The sequence below is a fragment of the Piliocolobus tephrosceles genome, chromosome 6 (genome assembly GCF_002776525.5).
Source record: "Piliocolobus tephrosceles isolate RC106 chromosome 6, ASM277652v3, whole genome shotgun sequence".
In the NCBI taxonomy this organism is placed as follows: Eukaryota; Metazoa; Chordata; class Mammalia; order Primates; family Cercopithecidae; genus Piliocolobus; species Piliocolobus tephrosceles.
This window is the reverse complement of record NC_045439.1, coordinates 160,339,862-160,358,484: the sequence shown is the minus strand read 5'-3', so window position 1 is coordinate 160,358,484 and position 18,623 is coordinate 160,339,862. Positions and strand designations below refer to the sequence as shown.

At 51.9% G+C, this 18,623-nt stretch overlaps 1 protein-coding gene across 1 annotated transcript in view; it reads left to right on the top strand.

Annotated features, from left to right (window-relative positions):
• ATP10A (ATPase phospholipid transporting 10A (putative)) overlaps positions 1–18,623 on the top strand; it is a 189,891-nt gene that overhangs the window by 139,677 nt on the left and 31,591 nt on the right. Inside the window, exons 4-10 of the mRNA XM_023190428.3 lie at positions 3,711–3,817; positions 4,556–4,687; positions 6,644–6,774; positions 8,747–8,999; positions 12,286–12,503; positions 14,052–14,246; positions 16,616–17,180. Of these exons, the coding sequence (XP_023046196.2) occupies positions 3,711–3,817; positions 4,556–4,687; positions 6,644–6,774; positions 8,747–8,999; positions 12,286–12,503; positions 14,052–14,246; positions 16,616–17,180 (1,601 nt within the window). The remainder of the gene's footprint in view (positions 1–3,710; positions 3,818–4,555; positions 4,688–6,643; positions 6,775–8,746; positions 9,000–12,285; positions 12,504–14,051; positions 14,247–16,615; positions 17,181–18,623) is intronic.

The following is an 18,623-nucleotide window of genomic DNA, read 5'->3' as shown; positions in this document are numbered from 1 at the left end:
CACCCGGCCACTCCCTGTCTTTTCTTGCTCTCAGGCACTCCTCCAGTGACCTTCCTGTCATCCCCACTGGATGGACCCAGCTCAAAGCCAAGGGCCAGGCAGCCTTCAATGTTTGCCAAGCTCGGAGGTAGGCATTGGGGTGTGCAATGGATAGGACATGAGCAGCTCCTGTTTGGAAGCAGAGAATTGGAAGGAATACTGCCAGCAGGCCTGGCTGGAGGGCCTGGGAGCGTGGCGTGGAGGACTGCCCTGAAGGCAGCAGAACCTGAGCCCAGGCCAGAAGGCCGGGCTCCCTCAGGCAGAGGCCAGCACAGAGTCCACAGAACGTGCTGTGTGAGGGTGGCTGGGGCAGAAAACCACAGAAGCCACCCCTTCCGTGGGCCAAGCAGAGGCTGTGGAGCGGGCTGGGCCCCGCGTCAAGCTGGAGCAGTGAGGAACCCCGCAGGGGACACTCACACGCACACACTCGAAGATGGCTCCGGTGCCTGTGTGAGGAACCCAGGCCGGTGGAGCTGAGGCCAGCAAGCATGTGTTGCAGGCTCCAGCAAGAGAAATGCAGACACCTAAATCAGCAGTGCTGCATGGAGATAGAGAGAAGGGGACATGGGTTAAAGACACAGCCAGAGAGAAGGTTAACGTGGAGGTGAGGTTGAATGGATGTGAAAAATGAGGGAGGAGTCAAGGACAGCCAGTGACCATGCCAACGTGGAGCCATCACCTGGGTACCGCGGAGAGGAGGGTCTGGGGCTCTGGTTGCTGGAGGCGACGTGACCTGGGGAGGAACTGGCTTGGAGACTGCTGTCCCTGGTGCCGGGCTTGTACGCTGCTGCCTGTGGCCATGGAGGAGACACCGAGCACTGTTGCCCTGCACCGCTGTGTTGGAAGGGGAGATTCCCACCCTGGTTGCGGGCCCTCACCTTTCTTAATGTGCTGGGACTCAGATGAACGAGACCCATTACCAACAGCAGGTGTGGTCAGGAAAACGTAGTATCTTCTGAGAAGGAACACGGGGCAGGAGGTACCAGGCGAACACGGCCACTTCCCATGGAGCCTGCACAGGGCACTGTTCAGTGGATGGCTGGTGTTCTCACCAGACGGTTCTCTCATCCAGTTTTGATTTGGAAGGCATGGGTCCGATGAGTCAGCAGACCTGGGGACTTGGACTGCATGAGGCCTTCTAAGTGGCTTAATTAAATGTTAAAGGATGTGTGTGAGTGGTTGGGCGGCCAAAACAGTGCCACAGACTGGGTGGCTTTACCAACAGCCTTTTGTTGTCTCCTGGTTCTGGAGGCTGGGATGTCTGAGATCAAGGTGTCTGCAGGAATTGGTGCTTTTTGAGTCTCTTTCTCATTAGCTTATGAATGGCAAGATGTCTTCTTGTGTTTTCACATGGTCTTCCCTCTGTGTGTCTCTGTGGCCTAATCTTCTCTTCTTAGAAGGACCTAGTGCTATGGAGTAGGGCCCACACTTAGGACCTCATTTTTTTTCTTTTTGAGAAGGAGTCTTGCTCTGTCGCCCAGGCTGGAGTGCAATGGCATGATCCCGGCTCCCTGCAACCTCTGCCTCCTATGTTCAAGCAATTCTCCTCCCTCAACCTCCCGAGTAGCTAGGATCACAGGTACCCACCACCATGTCTAGCTCATTTTTGTATTTTCAATAGAAACGGGGTTTCACCACGTTGATCAGGCTGGTCTCAAACTCCTGACCTCAAGTGATCCGTCTGCCTCAACCTCCCAAAGTACTGGGATTACAGGCGTGAGCCACCATGCCTGTCCAAAGGACCTCATTTTAACTTAATGATCTCTTTAAAGACACTGTCTCCAAATACAGCCATATTCTGTAGTCCTGGGAGTTAGGGTTTCACCAGCTGAATTCTGAGGGGACACAGTTCAGCCCATGACAAAGGAGCTGACGGATGACGTTCTTGTGTGCATCTTTGTGGAGTTGAGCCTCGTGCCTGTGTGGACGTGGGCCTGTGCTGCCCTGGGCCGGGCCCCTCTCTCTCACAAGCCCAAGGCAGCTTCCAGCCCAGGCACCAGACACCTGATGGTGATGTTGTTCTCCAGCCTCCCCTTTGTGATGTGGGGCTGTTCACGCAGGAGTGCGTTCCCGTCCCCTCACACTCACTCGTCCTTCTGGCATGGACCTGGGGAGGTCAGTGCACCTGTATAAAGTGCCAAGTTTCCGTCTGGCTTGGACTCATCAGAAATCACAGTAGTTGCTCAAAAGTCAGTGTCACAATTAAGAACATTTAATGTAGACCATTTTTCTTGTTTCTATTAAGTTTATCATTTGTCCTTAATAAGCATAACCTGAACTTGGAGACGATTTGTTATTTTCTGCTGTCCCAGTGCAATGGTGTCTTTGTCTGGCTGTCGCTGGAGAAGTCCATGGGAGACACGTGGGGGGAGGTCCTCACTCCAGAAGTGTGGAGCAGGGTTTGGTACCTAAGGATGTCTCATACCGGTCAGGCTGTCAGTGCTGTGGCTGCCAAAGTGGTTCGCCGTCTCGAATCTCTCTTTAAAGGAAAACCTTACTCCGTCTTGGAATTGCCAAGGGAGCAGTAGACACAGCGTTGGCTGAATAGCCCTTGTGCGGCCCCCTGTGTCTGCTCTGGCGAAGAACCCTTGCTGTGGGTAAATAACTGACTTGTAGAAAATGTATCCTCCCAGCTTGCATTTCAGCCTTGCCTTTACTGTTTAGCTTCTCTTCTTCACTAGGACATAGGTTTATTTCCCTGGTCGGGAGGCTAGGAGTTGGCAGGAGGGAAACCTTGCAGGGGTCCCTGGTGAGCCGCTAAGAGCCACACAGGAAGCATTTGGGCTGTGGGAGTGTGGGGAATATGTGTGGAGCAGGTGTGGGTGTGAAAAGGTGGCCTCTTGGAAGGTACTCCCTTGGTGGCCCTGCCTGGGGTGGGTTAGGCTGGGCCCCTGCTGTTGTTCTGGAAACCTGAAACTATAGCAGGCCTGGGCTACAGTTCCGGTTATGAGGCCTCCCCCTGTGACCTGTGCACCTGGCTCCTGGGGCCACATCTGTCCCAGTGCGATCCTAGCCCAAGGCTGCCCAGCCAGCCTGGGTCATTAGTGGGCCAGGAGGACAGATTTGAAAACCAGTAACTTAAGCTTGGACTGTCCCTCTGAATCTAAATAGCAGTAAAACCGAATTTATAGAATTGTCTCATGGAATTTACCACATTTCAGACCACATATATTAATATTTCTAATAACTTTATAACTTCTTGTAAGAGAAAAGGATGTTAAAAATGAAACCAATATCATCCCCTTTTGTGGAAGGTGTTTGTTTTTTTATGACAACTTGAGGCTGTGATTAGGAGTAACATTTCCTGTGTTGAGCAGGAGATGTGCAGCGACCACGTAGCAAGGCCTTCCTTGGCCGGCTGGGGGTTTGCCCTTCCTAGCAGTGGTCAGTCCTGGAGTGAAAACAATTCCATCTGCAAAACAAACAAACACCAGGCCCTCGAGCTGCATCTGGATGCCCAGTGACTACTGAGCAGCAGTCCCGTCTCAGCTCTTGCAGAGACCCACAGGGCGAGTCACCCACCCTCGGGGCCCCCTGTCCCCTTCCCAGTCCAGATCCCGGCATCCTCAAGCTTTCATCGTGCCAGGGCCTTCCTTCCTCAAGGCAGTGCCGCCCAAGACATGAGGTACATGCCTGCAACCACGTGACACGTGCCAACCGCCCCTCCACAGCATACACGACAACGGGAAAAAAGCCGGGCTGTATAAAGAAAACCTACTGCTGCGGGGCTGCACCCTCAGGAACACGGACGCGGTCGTCGGCATCGTCATCTACGCAGGTAGGCTGGGGCACCTGGCACCCCCTGCCGCCAGGCGGCACTGTGTTCTCCAGCCCTTCTCCCTCACTGCTTCCTAAGAATCACGTGGCCGGGCGCGGTGGCTCACGCCTGTAATCCCAGCACTTTGGGAGGCTGAGATGGGCGGGCAGATCATGAGGTCAGGAGTTTGAGACCAGCTTGGCCAACAGAGTGAAACCCCGTCTCTACTAAAATCACACAAAAAATTAGCGGGGTGTGGTGGCCTGCGCCTGTAGTCCCAGCTACTAGGAAGGCTGAGGCAGGAGAGTCTCTTGAACCTGAAGAGAGGGAGGTTGCAGTGAGCCAAGTTTGCACCACTGCACTCCAGCCTGGGCAACACAGCAAGACTCCGTCTCAAAAAAAGAAAGAAAAAAAGCACAACATATCCCCATTGTGGAAAGTTTGGAAACTAGGAAAACGGAAAGGAGCAAAAGCACAAATTCTTTGAATAGTACCTCAACCCAAAGCCTGCTTTCTTGGCACGGTGTATTTCTTTCCATTTCTTTCTCCGCAATCATTATACATGTAAGATTAATTTCGTTTTATTTAGTTTCAGACCTGCTAACAGGAAGTAAGATTCATTTTAAACCCTGCTTTTTTGCCCGAGCTTCTCACCTAAGCACCAGAGAATGGCGGCGTGGAATTCCCTCCACACCGTCCGTGCAGCTGGTCCCTGAGCTCTGGGCTCTGACTTGCCGTGTCCTTTGTCCTCCCGAACAGGTCATGAAACCAAAGCTCTGCTGAACAACAGCGGGCCCCGCTATAAGCGCAGCAAGCTGGAGAGGCAGATGAACGGCGACGTGCTCTGGTGTGTCCTGCTGCTTGTTTGCATGTCTCTGTTTTCAGCAGTCGGTAAGTCTCCTAGACAGAGCAGAAATAAGTAGGGGCTGGGCGCCGTGGCTCACGCCTGTAATCCTAGCACTTTGGGAGGCCGAGGTGGGAGGATCGCTTGAGGTCAGGAGTTGGTGACCAGCTGGCCAACATGGTGAAACCCCATCTCTACTAAAAATACAAAAAAAAAAAAACTAGCCAGGCATGGTGGCGGGCGCCTGTAGTCCCAGCTACTCGGGAGGCTGAGGCAGGAGAATGGCTTGAACCCAGGAGGCGGAGGTTGCAGGAAGCCGAGATCGCACCACTGCACTCCAGCCTGGGTGACAGAGTGAGACTCTGTTTCAAAAAAAGAAAACAAAAAGAAAGAAATGAGTGGGCTCCAGGTGAGCTCGGTGGGCTGCCCTCAAACATGTAAACCTAGCACTCTAAAGTTAAAACCCTGGTTTTTCACCGACTTGAACTCAAGGGCAGCCTGCATCAGCACAGACCACATGGAAACGCCTGGGTGAATGGGCATGGCAGAGTATAGCTGTCCATCGGCATCCGTGGCGGGTTGGTTCCAGGACTCCCCCACCGTACCAAAATCTTCAGATGCTCAAGCCCCTGATAAGTGGAATAGTATTTGCATATAACCTACCTATACCTTTCTCTGGACTTTAAATCAGCAGTCCCCAACCTTTTTGGCACCAGGGACTGGTTTTTTCCTAAGACAATGTTTCCACGGATGTGGGGGTAGCAGGGGATGTGGTTTAGGGATGAAACTGTTCCACCTCGGATCGTCAGGCACCAGTTAGCTTCTCATCAGGAGCGTGCAGCCTAGATCCCTCCCTCCCATGCACAGTTCACAACAGGCTTGGTGCTCCTGTGAGAATCGAAGACTGCCGCTGATCTGACAGGAAACGGAGCTCAGGTGGCGATGCTAACGCCTGCCACTCACCTCCAGCTGTGCCACCCGCTTCCTCACAGGCCATGGACCAGTACCAGTCCGCAGCCTGGGGTTAGGGACCCCTGCTTTCAGTCACCTCTAGGTTACTTACAATGCCTAACACAATGTAAATGTCATGTAAATAATGGTTATACTGTGTTGTTTAGGGAATACACACAGATAGAATTTTTTTCTCCTAATATTTTTGGTCCACGGTTGGTTGAATCCATGGATATGGAACCCACGAGATACTGAGGGCTGACTGTAATGTTATTTTCTGAATTGATGATTTCTTAGTGGAAGAATGCTTTCATCACAGCAGTGGTGGTAATTCCAGGGGCAGAAGTATCAGTAAGCTGGTGCCGAACTAAGGCTAAGAGCTGGAGAAGCACAAATGTTACTAATGGAAACTTCATGAAAAGAGAAACAAAAACATGGCTTTGAATCGTAAGAAGGGGCTAGCAGTTAGGTTCCATGTGGGGCCACACCAAGTGGGTGTGAGGTGGTCTTAGCCCAGTGGCATGAGATACAGATGTACGGGACCTGAAAAAGGCTTCCGTGACCAGACGGGTGCGGGTCCAGTGGATTCGGCAGTGTGCACTACTGTTGGCTTCCCAGAGCCTCCCATGTGTGAATTGTGAATCTCAGGAAAGGACAATAATGGCAGTGTCCGAGCCTACTGACTGTTTTTGCTGCACATTTCATGAGACTGGTGTTTCGTGAGATGTGTGTTAAGAAATTCCATCTTGGTGCCTCACACTGTCAGCTGCCAACACACGGGTGGCTTGTGTTGGGACAAGTGGTGCCACTTAGCACCAACAATGGGAAACTCTCAGTGGAAGGAAGAGACCAAGTCCCACCTCCTTCCTGAAGTTGGATCAAAGGTGCCAAGAACATTGTGTGTTTTCGCTTTCTGACATGGCAAAGCTGACTAAGAAAACCAAATGTGCTTGCGTCAGGTAACAAATATTAAAGTTTTGCTTTAATATACGCTAGCAGTGTTCTTATTTTTCCATTGGATGAGTGACATTTCTCTTTGAACATTACTACAGGACACGGACTGTGGATATGGCGGTATCAAGAGAAGAAGTCATTATTTTATGTCCCTACATCTGATGGAAGCTCCTTATCCCCAGTCACAGCTGCAGTTTACTCATTTTTAACAATGATAATAGTTCTGCAGGTAACAATACTCAGTATTGTGCAATAATTGCTTTACTTTTATGAAGAGAACTTAAAATCATCATACTCTGTTCAGAATTTCCTATAAATTCTGCATCTGGGAGGATGGCAAATATATCCACCTGGATTCTGCCTTTTATTTTTCAGCCTAAATCATCTATGGGATCTTTCCTTGGGGGATTTTTCAGTCAAAATTTTCCTTTTCTGTTCTTAAGATTCTTGTACTTTGAGGGTTTGGTGTGGGTCATTGTTTTCCTTTTGTTGTTTTTCCTTTCAGTTACTTTTTTTAAAAAAATAGATTTTATTTTGGAGTAATTTGAAGATTTACAGAAAAGCTGCCTTTGCAGATTCTGTAAATCTTCAAATTAGTCCAAAATAAAATCTAGTTTTCTAAATAAATTTTACAGAGAGTTTCCATACATCCCTCACCCAGTTTTCCCTAATGTGAACATATTACATTGTCATGGTACGTTGTGAAAGCTAAGAAGCCAACTTTAGTCCTTTGCTTCTTGTTTTTTTCTTGTTTCTTTTTCTTTTCTTTTCTTTTCTTTTTTTTTTTAGACAGAGTCTCGCTTTGTTGCCAGGCTGGAGTGCAGTGGTGTGATCTTGGCTCACTACAGCATCCGCCTCCTGCGTTCAAGCCATTCTTTTGCCTCAGCCTCCAGAGTAGCTGGGATTACAGAGGCATGCTACACCCCTGGCTCGTTTTCGTATTTTTATTAGAGACAGGGTTTCACCGTGTTGGCCAGGCTGGTCTTGAACTCCTGACCTCAAGTGATCCACCCACCTCGGTCTCCTAAAGTGCTGGGATGACAGGCGTGAGCCGCTGCACCTGGCCTAGTCCTTGGCTTTGAACAAAACTCCAGACTTCTTTCAGATCCCACTAGTCCTTCCATAAATGTGCTTTTTCTGCTCGGGATCTAGTTGAGGTTATCCACACTGCATTTGTCTGCACTTGTTATTCTTACTACTATTATTCATCTGCGCGCCTCCCTGACGCCTCCCAGTCAATGACCGGCTATCTGCGCCCAGAAAGGTCTGTGAAAGAGTGGGGAGGGTCCCAGAGTCCAGAGGACGAGGGGGCAGTGAGTTCACCACCAACCTTCCTGGGAACTGAGTGACCAGAGGACATTGGCTCAGGCTTTGCCTAGGAGGGAACCTGTGCTATCTCTTCTATGTGCTTCATACAACAAGAAACAGTCTTATTTAACTGTCTAAATTAGTTTTTTAAAAAATGCAAATTTTGTTCAAGCCTTGAGTCAGGACTGCAGTTGGTGTTTCATTAACGTACTTCAGTTCCCAGGAGAACCCAGTTAGTCTGTGGATGATATTCTGAGTCTGTAAACATTAGTTCAATACTGTTACTCTACCAAAATAAATGAGTAAGTAAACATTATTTTCGAGGAGAATTGTTCTTAAATTATGAAGGCATCACTGAATATTTTTCTCAAAGCCTCTTTCCCTTTCCTCTGCATTGCACAAGAAGAGCACAGAACCGGTATCCGAAGAAAGACTGCGCTGTGTTTGCACTGTCCCCTGAATTTGGGGCTGTACTCCTGGGAGATGGGAGCCCAGGGAAAGCCCGGGGTCGAATGCCGCTGTGGAGTGTGGTGTGAGGTGACCTTGCTTGTGAGGACTGACTGTGCCATGATTTTTTTTCTCTTTCTGTCTTTCCTGTCCTAGCCTCTCTCAAGCACAACTTGCTTGCTTCTATCCAAGCCATGGGTACCATACTTCCAGACACGATAGTGGATCCCTGCTCTGCAGCTGCTCCATAAGCTGTCCTAGTGTATTCTCTTTGCCAATACTCTAATGCTTTTCCAATACTGACTCTAAACCAAGCTATTTAAGCTCTTAAAGGTACAGTATAGTCCCTACTTCCTTGCAGTTGTCGTCATTTGTTATTTAAATAGATGAATTTCCCGGCTCCCTGTCCTCATGGTCATTCCTCCTGTGTGCCTTGTCTCTTCCAGGTTTTGATCCCAATTTCCTTATACGTTTCCATTGAAATTGTTAAAGCATGCCAAGTGTACTTCATTAACCAGGACGCACAGTTGTATGACGAAGAAACAGACTCGCAGCTGCAGTGCCGAGCTTTGAACATCACGGAAGACTTAGGGCAGATACAGTACATTTTCTCAGATAAAACTGGCACTCTGACAGAGAACAAGATGGTTTTCCGAAGATGCACCGTGTCTGGTGTAGAATATTCTCATGATGCAAATGGTGAGTCTGGAGGTGTGGGGCTGTCAACCTGGGCGGAACCAGAAAGCTGCTCTATCCAGAGCTGCTTGGAGACACACACACACACACACACTCTCACACCCCACAGGCTTCAGGGATGACTGATTTTCAAGGGAGTATAAAGACGTGACTGTCAGAGCAGCTCAGGTGACTGAAGCCTGGTGCTATTTATAGAGCAGGCACTGGCACGGCCGCCCGCCCTGTTCCTGCAGTGTCTGGGGTGCCAGGCATCCGCCTAAGCAACCAGGCAAACCACCTGCGAGGAGCTCACTTCCAGGGCATCCGGTCCCCTTGCCCTGCCACCTTCCAGGGCATCCGGTCCCCTTGCCCTGCCACGCCAAGGGACAAAGAGATGTCTCTGTTGTCACCCATCCATTTTCTAGTCATAAAATCCTCAGAAGGGCACCGGCTAATTCATGCTTCATTCTCTCCCCTGGAACAGCGTCCCTGGGAATTGGAAAGATGAGTCGCCTCACTCCCAGTTATTGAAGCAGTCCCCACTCCCACCTCTCCCTTCCTTACCTGTGGCTGCCTCCTTCCAACCTGGTGCCTCTGGGCAGACACCGGCTTCCGAAACCCAGCAGCCAGCACCCCGCCCCAGCCAGGAGAGGGTGCGGACCAGGGTCCCCACCACGGCTATGCCTGGGACTGCAGCGCCTTGGGAGTGCGCACCCTGCACTGCAGCCTGGGGTCCATTTCCTGCCTGTGACAGAAGCCAAGTGCATGCTACGGAAACAGCAAATTAAAACCAGGCAGAGGGAATGCAAGCGGGCATGACTAGGAAGCTGCTCTTTAGAAGGATTTGGTGGGAGGCCTCTGTCGAATACCTGACACTTTTGTGAGTTTTGTAAAACCAAGGATTATCATGATAGCCACCGTCTTCCTCAACATAAAGTGAAGCAGTCATAGTAAACAGAAGGCAGAGGAAATTGCCCACTTTGTTTAAAGTTTTATTTGCCACCCAAAATAAATGATCGGTGACAATACTCCATCCTCTTGCCCATCCTCCCTCCCACCAGCCTCCTTCGGCCTCCCCCTCCTTTTTCCCTTCTTCTGCCCTCCTCTCCTCTCCCTCCTTTCCCCCCGCTTCTCCTCCCGTAGTTGCTGAACCTGGTGCAGCACAGTGCATTGTGTGCTCTTCTCAAAAACAGAACTCAGCAGAGTCCTGAGGGGATCAGAGATCCGGGCAGTGGGTTCTGCAGCAGCCCTTAAAGCCGAGACCCAGTTTCAGACAGACACGAGGAATAGGTTTTGAGATCTGTCGCACAGCCGAGTGACCAGAGACAATAAGAACGTATTACACATTTCAAAATGACGGAGAGAGTAAATTTTAACTGTCTCACCATAAAAACGTGATAGGTGAGTAAAGTGACAGATTTGTTACTTCGCGTGATTTAATCATGCCGCATTGTGGCGGCAACATATCAGAACGTCACATTGCAGCCCGTAAATGTATACAATGCTGATTTATCCGTTAGTAATAATAATAATAAATTTAAAAGATAATAATAAAGTTGGAAGCTCAGGCTCCCTGGGGCAGGCTCCCAACTAAGATTACAGAAAGATTCTGGCAATTGCCAAATGCTACCGTAAAACCAGAGGGTTTCCCTGCCTCAAGACACGGGGGGCTGCCTGGTGATGAACGAAACCACGTGGGTCTCAGCAGCGTGTTGTAGAGAAGTGCCTGGATCAGCTATTGACAGGCACCCAGGCAAGGAGCGTCATCAGCCAGTTATCTTACGATCTGACCTCTCCGAATGTCACTCATAAAGAGGTTCAGATGGACTGTGAACCCCCAGCTCTGCTCACGGACCAGAACCGGCTGTGGAAGTCTTGGGTGTACCCCCTCTGACGGCTCGGCCTGATGACCTGGAGCTGGCCGGCTGTGTGTGCCTAGGAGGGGACATTACCTGCTCCTGAGCCTCATCTTCCCTGAGGGCATATAAGGCATCCCTGGCGCCACTGCCAATCAGAACACCAACACACCAGCCGTGGCCCCCACAGCCGCCGAGGGAAGGAGGGGCCCTGAAGGATGGCTCCATGGAGCTCCGGACCTGCGGGACCGCTGCTGGGGGAGGGGGGGACGGGCCGGTCCGTTTTCCTGGAGGCTGAAGCCCAGCCCCTCACTTCATCTGGACAGAGTCATGCGTCCAGGTTTTGTGTGTCCTCGCCTACGGGGCGCTGGGCTGACGTCACCCAGGAGCTGGTGACACATCCGCAGGGCGTCTGCTCCTGGAATGAGGATCTCCCTGCGTTGGAACCCTGGCATTGGCAAGTACTCGGCCTCGTGACGGTGGGCAGGTGACTTCTGCTTTCTTATCCCCCGTCTTCCTCAGCTCTCACAGAGGGCCTGTTAAGAGGTGTGCGGTACAGGGCCTGGTCCACGCGGCTGGCCAGCTCCACAGGCACCTCCTTCTCCCGCCTCTTGACAGGCCCCTGCAGCTGTGACTCGGCACCGTGCCTGTGCTGGACGTTCTGATGAAACGCTTGTTCTGATGAGTAAAGCTCATGAATGGGCCTCTTTTTGCTCATCCACGGTGAAGCAAGCTGTCCTGACTGGGCAAAACCCAGAAGACTGGTTCAGAGCCATGGGTTAGCAGGAAGCCGCAGCGCAGCCACCTCTGCAGGGGAGTCGCCCCGCGTTCACCGGGTCCTGGGGAATTTGCTCAGCAGGGGCCTCTACAAGCTTTTGAGCGACATCACGGTCAAGATCCCCTTGGATGGAGTTTCAAAGCTGAGTCCAAACGCTGGCTGTAGGGGTCCAAGCTGTGCAGTCTAGGAGAGTGAGCCCCTGTGCCACAGCATCTCATCTGGACAGGGGCAGGTGGTGCCCACCATCCATATGGGCAAGGAGCTCACCACCAAGTGAGCACGGTCATTCCAGCATGACTGGAAGGCCTGCCACCCTCTGTCCCGCCTCCCTCCTCCAGCCACCTGCCATCCTACCCCATGTACACCTGGGCCCTACCTGAACAAACCAGCTGGACGTCGACCCGTTCCCCTTCCCCTAGGTCATGCGACCTTAGAAAGCTCCTTACGTTCTCTGAGATGAAAGTCAGTCTTCTCATTTGTGAAACAGTTGAGAGTATCACCCTCCCCAGGTCGCAGCTAACTGAAGATGTTCTCTGTCCCTTGCTATTAGAGAGCAAGGGTGGTAAATCCTCTGGGGCTGCCCTGCCAGAAGCCTCGTGGAACCTAAAACACCCTGAATGGGTTCTGTCCGCCCAGCCTTCCCCACGATGCCTCACCCTGCACCCTCTCCCCACAGCGCAGCGTCTGGCCAGGTACCAGGAGGCTGACTCGGAGGAGGAGGAGGTGGTGCCCAGAGGGGGCTCGGTGTCCCAGCGCGGCAGCATCGGGAGCCACCAGAGTGTCCGGGTGCTGCACAGAACCCAGAGTACCAAGTCCCACCGGCGCACGGGCAGCCGGGCCGAGGCCAAGAGGGCCAGCATGCTGTCCAAGCACACGGCCTTCAGCAGCCCCATGGTGAGTGTACGGAGCCTCCTGCTAGGGCGCTGCCACGTCTCTTCCCCATTTTCCCCGTCCCCGCTCGTGGAAGGTGTCTGTATTTAGTCCTACAAATCCACTGTCGCTGGGCAGCTCGGCTCTACTCAGCAAAAGCTTTTCTGGCCAACATTTTCTCTCCACCGTTGTCTTTTCCAAGACACTGACAGGGCCCCTTTGCCACGGCTTCTAAGGCTGGTGGCTTGCTGGCGACTCACCCAGAAAGGGTGACAAAGAGGAAGCCAGTGTTGCCAAATGAAGCAAATAAAAACCTCAGGACAAGATGACAACCGCTAAAAAGCAAAGCCAACCCCTCCCGAGGGAGTTTTAATTAGACGAGCCCAAATCCATAAAATACTTTCTGCCTGGCCTCGTCAGCCATCCAGACATTATTAATGGACCACCCTCATCCGGCAGGGAGAGGCGCAGAAGTGAGCAATAACCTCGGAAAGAGGCTTTCACTTCCGCCAGGTTTTACCAGCACAGCAGAGGGGAAGAATCCCCCTTGCTCACTCTGGTGGCCTCATTCTCTCATGTGCTTCTAAACCCACGGAGAAGCTGCCATCTCAATAGGGGAGATCTAGAGTTTTGGATGCTGATTGGTGGGTTTCTCCACGTCCGCTCTGAGTGGGGACTCTCAACGCTTGGCAGGAGGGAGGCTGCACTGGAACAAGGTTTCCTGACAGCCTTTTTCAATATGAGTCAAGAGTATTTAAAGTATTCAAACTTTCTCGTCTATCAATTTCGCGATTCAGCCAAGGATTGCTACATGTGGAAGTTTATCAATGTGTAATTTACATCACCAAAACCGAAAGAAATTTAAGTATCCAGTGATAAAGAGATGGTCAAATAAATGATGATAGGCCGGGTGCGGTGGCTCAAGCCTGTAATCCCAGCACTTTGGGAGGCCGAGACGGGCGGATCACGAGGTCAGGAGATCAAGACCATCCTGGCTAACACGGTGAAACCCCGTCTCTACTAAAAATACAAAAACTAGCCGGGCGAGGTGGTGGGCGCCTGTAGTCCCAGCTACTCCAGAGGCTGAGGCAGAAGAATGGCATAAACCCGGGAGGCGGAGCTTGCAGTGAGCTGAGATCCGGCCACTGCACTCCAGTCCAGGCGACAGAGCGAGACTCCGCCTCAAAAAAAAAAAATGACATGTCCATTTAAATGTGTTTTTAAATGATTTTTAAAAGCCTGGAAAACTTCAGATAATTAATAATGTTTTGGAGAAAATGGAAACCACCAATATGTACATAAAATATTTTGATTATGAAAAATTTAAATGTAGAGTGAAAAGACTACAGGGCAATGCTGAAGCATGTTTTTCACAAAGTAGATAGAAGTTACGTATATTTTGTGCAATTAAAATCATAAGTAATTTACAATTATAAAACGACACATATGTATATTAGAGATGAAGTTCTGTTTACAGCTTATGATAAAATCAAAGCACCTTAAATAGTCATGCCCCAAGACCCTCGGCAGACTACTGGGTGGGACTCACCGCCAGCCTCCCTTTCTCCCCAGGAGAAGGACATCACGCCTGACCCGAAGCTGCTGGAGAAGGTGAGTGAGTGTGACAAGAGCCTAGCTGTGGCGAGGCACCAGGAGCATCCGCTGGCCCACCTCTCACCCGAGCTGTCTGACGTCTTTGATTTCTTTATCGCACTCACCATCTGCAACACAGTCGTCGTCACATGCCCGGATCAGCCACGAACAAAGGCAAGTTCTGGAGGGTCCCTGAGCTTGACCTTGACCTTGACCTTCTGCGCTGCAGGCCATGGTTGTCAGTTCTCCTGAGGGCAGGCGCCCGGCCCTTTCCTGCAGCAAGTGCTCTTAGCACATTGTGAGCTAAGGTGGATGCAGCGGACACTTCATACTGAGCAAAACAGCGCTGTGGTTCTGCAGCGTCGGTCCCGGGCTGCAGTGGGCAGGGGCTGGTTGGGGCCAAGTGGGAAGGGACAGCCCCCCAGAGATGCCTTCTGAGCCTGGCAGGGGAGGGACACAGGGCAGCCAGCTAGGCCAGCCTCAGGTAGGCAGGTGGGTATGTGGAGGCCCTGCCTGCCTGGGTCCTTCCTTCGCTGCCTGGCCTGGGGCAGGGCCGGAGGGAGGCTGCCCAGGGCAACCTCCCTGAGCCTCAGGGTCCCAGATCCACACAGGAGAGAGGACAAGACAGGCCGGGGGCCCAGCTTCTGGGATAAGGAACTTGCACATGGACCCTGACTCTACCAGCCATGCAGGTGGAGACGCATCGGCCTCTTCCCCGTGCCTGGGGTGCCTGCCTGGGCCGTGGGGCCATGGGGAGGATTTATGGGGGCATCGAAGATTGTTCTTCAACGAGAAGCAGTCGGGAATCGATGAGAGGCTACTTAGGATACTAGAAATATAGCAATGCTCAAATTGGCTTTGGTTCAGTCTGACATTAAGGTTTTCTCCCGAGAGAAGCAAGGTTGTATGTGTGAAGGCTCCTCTATCACCCAGTGCGCCCCAGAAAGCGTTGCAGTGGGCTAGGCAGTGTGGGGGGCACGGAAGCGATATGCATATGGAACCAGGCAGCTTCGAATGTTTGAATGGGGTGGGTGTGTGTCAGACCTCCCGGCTCCCGACTCTCCCAGGATCCCTTCCCAGCCTCCTGGGTCAGCCCTTCCAGCAGGTTCCTCAGCAGGCGATGTGGGGTGAACAAGGTGGCCTGTGTGCTCTCTGCTGCGGCAGCGTGTCTGGCGGTACCTGGACCCAGTGACTCCAATGGACAGGCCTGCCACTCAGAGACCAGCAGGCTTGAGGCTTATGCCGGCAGCCCTGGCCTGGAGCTACTTCCCGAAGCCGCAGTTCATCTCCTGGCTGCCTCAGCATCTCCCATCTGGCCTCTGGGCTCTGCCCTCAGTTAAAAACCCTTCTGGTGTGTATCCCTGCAGAAGTGCCCCTTCTCGGGTTAGACCCTGCCTGACAGATGTTAAATGAAGGGTGAGAGGCCACAGTGTCACTGAGGCTTATGCTGAAGGTTACACGGCTTGAGTTCCACCTGGGGAACAGCCTCTCAATCACCCACACTCAGGCTGCAGGTGAACATGTCTCTGGAGGCGTTTCTGTTCCCACACACTGGTTGGTGAGCGCCACCTTCGAGGACATTTGGAGCTAGCAGGGATTGCTGTGTGGGTGCCTGTGTCTCCCAGCTGGCTATGTAGCGTATTTACAGCCATGGCAAGACCAGAGGAAAAGCACCTGTATCAAAACCTGGCTCTATGCGCCTCGTGTTACCAAACACCTGACTTTTCTGGAGGCTGTCACTGTAATTCAGAACCTAGGATGCAATGGTAAAATTGCGGTTTTAAGAATTGCTAATTCAATATTTTGGTTGTTTTGACATTTGCTCTTTCAATAAAGAGCAAGGAAAAAACATGGCTCTGTTGCTCTATCACTGAGCTTTTTGAAACTTTAACAGTTTGTGTGTGTGTGTGTGTGTGTAACTCATTTTGTTTCTTACTGTGGTGGTTAAAATATTGTTTCAATGTTTGGGATCCTCAATTTGTCAGTGTATTTAATGTGCTTAGAAAGATTATTTGGGGACTGGAAATGTGATTTGTATATTAAATTTTTATAGACATAATTCAAAGGAAGTATAAGCTGATGGTTTGTTAAGTGGCCTTTTAATTGGAAAAAAATGCCCAGTTTTGTGCCAGGCAATGGTGAGCCTGCTCCTCTGAGCTGTTTTTTGCAAAGCAAGGGGACACCGTAGTACAGGGACAGCCCCAAACGAAGCCAGCAGATGCCACCAGCTGCAACTCCCCTGCATACATCAAGGCCTCACTGGTGGGCCCTCAGCAACCACGTTCTGAAAGAATGTTGCATAACCTTTGCTTAAGAGAAGTGGAAGAGGCCAACGGAGGATCTCAAGGCAGGAGTACCGTCTCTGCCTGCAATTTCAATGCATGCCTGACATCCGGGAAATGGGAAATGTGTGTTCTGAGACCCCGTGGGGAAGTCAACGCCATCGTTCCTCCAAGTGCCTGGAGCATCCTGTGGGAATCAGGGTGGGGCCTCTGGGGGACAGAGCAGTTCCCTCACCTGCCTTCTGACCATTTCTCTTGCAGGTGAGGGTGAGGTTTGAGCTGAAGTCCCCCGTGAAGACGATAGAAGACTTCCTGCGGAGGTTCACACCCAGCTGCCTGACCTCAGGCTGCAGCAGCATCGGGAGCCTGGCCGCCAACAAGTCCAACCACAAGTCGGGCCCCGGCTTCCTGTCCACCCCGTGCAGCGACGGCATGCTTCTCAGGCTGGAGAGGCTGGGCCAGCCCACTTCGGCCATCACCAGCAATGGCTGCAGCAGCCAGGCGGATGACTGGGCCTCGGAGCTTGCCCAGGAGCAGGAGCCAGAGCGTGAGCTGCGGTACGAGGCCGAGAGCCCGGATGAGGCGGCGCTGGTGTATGCGGCCAGAGCCTACAACTGCGTGCTCGTGGAGCGGCTGCACGACCAAGTGTCCGTGGAGCTGCCCCACCTGGGCAGGCTCACCTTCGAGCTCCTGCACACACTGGGTTTCGACTCCATCCGCAAGAGGATGTCAGTGGTGATCCGGCACCCGCTTACCGACGAGATCAACGTCTACACCAAGGGAGCCGACTCAGTGGTCATGGATCTCCTGCAGCCCTGCTCTTCAGGTACCCCCACCCCTGCCCAGCTGCACCCCGGCTCCGGGGAGGAAGTCCTGATAAATATCCCCACCCAATTCCTTCTCTTGAGTAAAGTGATTTTCATTCATCCTTTTCCAAAAGCAGTGCCCATCAGAGAATTGCACGGTTTCTTCAGATCATTGTTTGCCTGTTTGAAGGGTTCGGACTAGAAAATATTCAGGGGGCTTCCGTGCCTGGACACCCCCACCTCCAAGAACTGGGGGGACAGAGGATACTTGGAGAGTGTCAGGTTTTAAATTTGAACAATGAAGGGTGAGAATCTAGATAGTAGCTCTGGAAAGTTCTTCCTGCCCTGTGGACCTGGTGCAGCTCATAGATCCAGGCCACAGTTTGTGGGGCTGCCTTGAGCCACAGTGGGGGCCCAGGAAGTGAGGGATGCCGGCCTCACCCACTGCCCTCTGTTCTGGCACTTGGGAAGGGTCAGGCCCCTCTCATAAAGCGAACCTGGCCACCCACTTCTCCCTCTGTGCTCAGAGGATGGAGGCATGCAGCCTCACCTCCGGGGAACTGAACTGGGTGGAGGTGAGGATGCTGCCGCAGCCTAGGGGCCCCACTGAGGCTGTACTGCCTGCCACAGGCTTCCTGTTTTCCGCACCCGGGAAGCAGCTCTGGGCAGCAGCTGCTGGGAAACGCTATCAGCCAGATGCTCCCTTCTGGAGCTCCGAGTTGGAGCTAGGGAATACTTCACCTCCCACTGGCCTTTCTTGCCAGCATCTCAGTGCCCCAGGACAGGACCCCTGGCACAGAAGCCCAGGACCATTCATGATGGAGAATTGGATGGGAGGAAGAGCTTCATACAGGAAATCCATGTCCCCCTCACAGAGCTGTGACCTCCACAAGGCAGCTGAGCTGAATCTGCAGATGTGTCTCTGAGAGGAGTTTGGATGACCTTCCACGATGGCGGCCAATGCGGGGTGAGATCTCGCCTTTCTCCTGCTGCAGGGCCTCTGCCCTGGAGTCGGCAAAGAAACCAATTCATGGACAGATTTTGAGTTCTAGGAAGCTGCTGCTTCTGAAAATCGATTCTTGTTTACATCCACACAAGAGAAAAACATAAATAGGGCAGTTATCTGAGTGATTTCATTCTACAGCAAAAAAATCTCTGTCTTACTCCACAACCTTGGGTTCAAGACAACTTAAGGGGTCTTGGGCTTCAGACTTCACAGCATGACGGGTGATGTCTAAGGGGAAGGCATGGAGTGGCCCTGGCATGTGGGGGCTGCCTGGCGCTGGCAGGTGAGGCCTGTCCCATCCTGTAGAGCAGGGAGCCCTGTAAGCTGTGCGAGGAAGGCCGCAGCAGTTGCCAGGCTTGTACTTTGCTGGCAACATGTTTTTTTACATGAATAGAAAACCTCAAAAGCAGAACACAGACAAAAAGAACTGCTGTCATTACGTCTCACTAATACCATC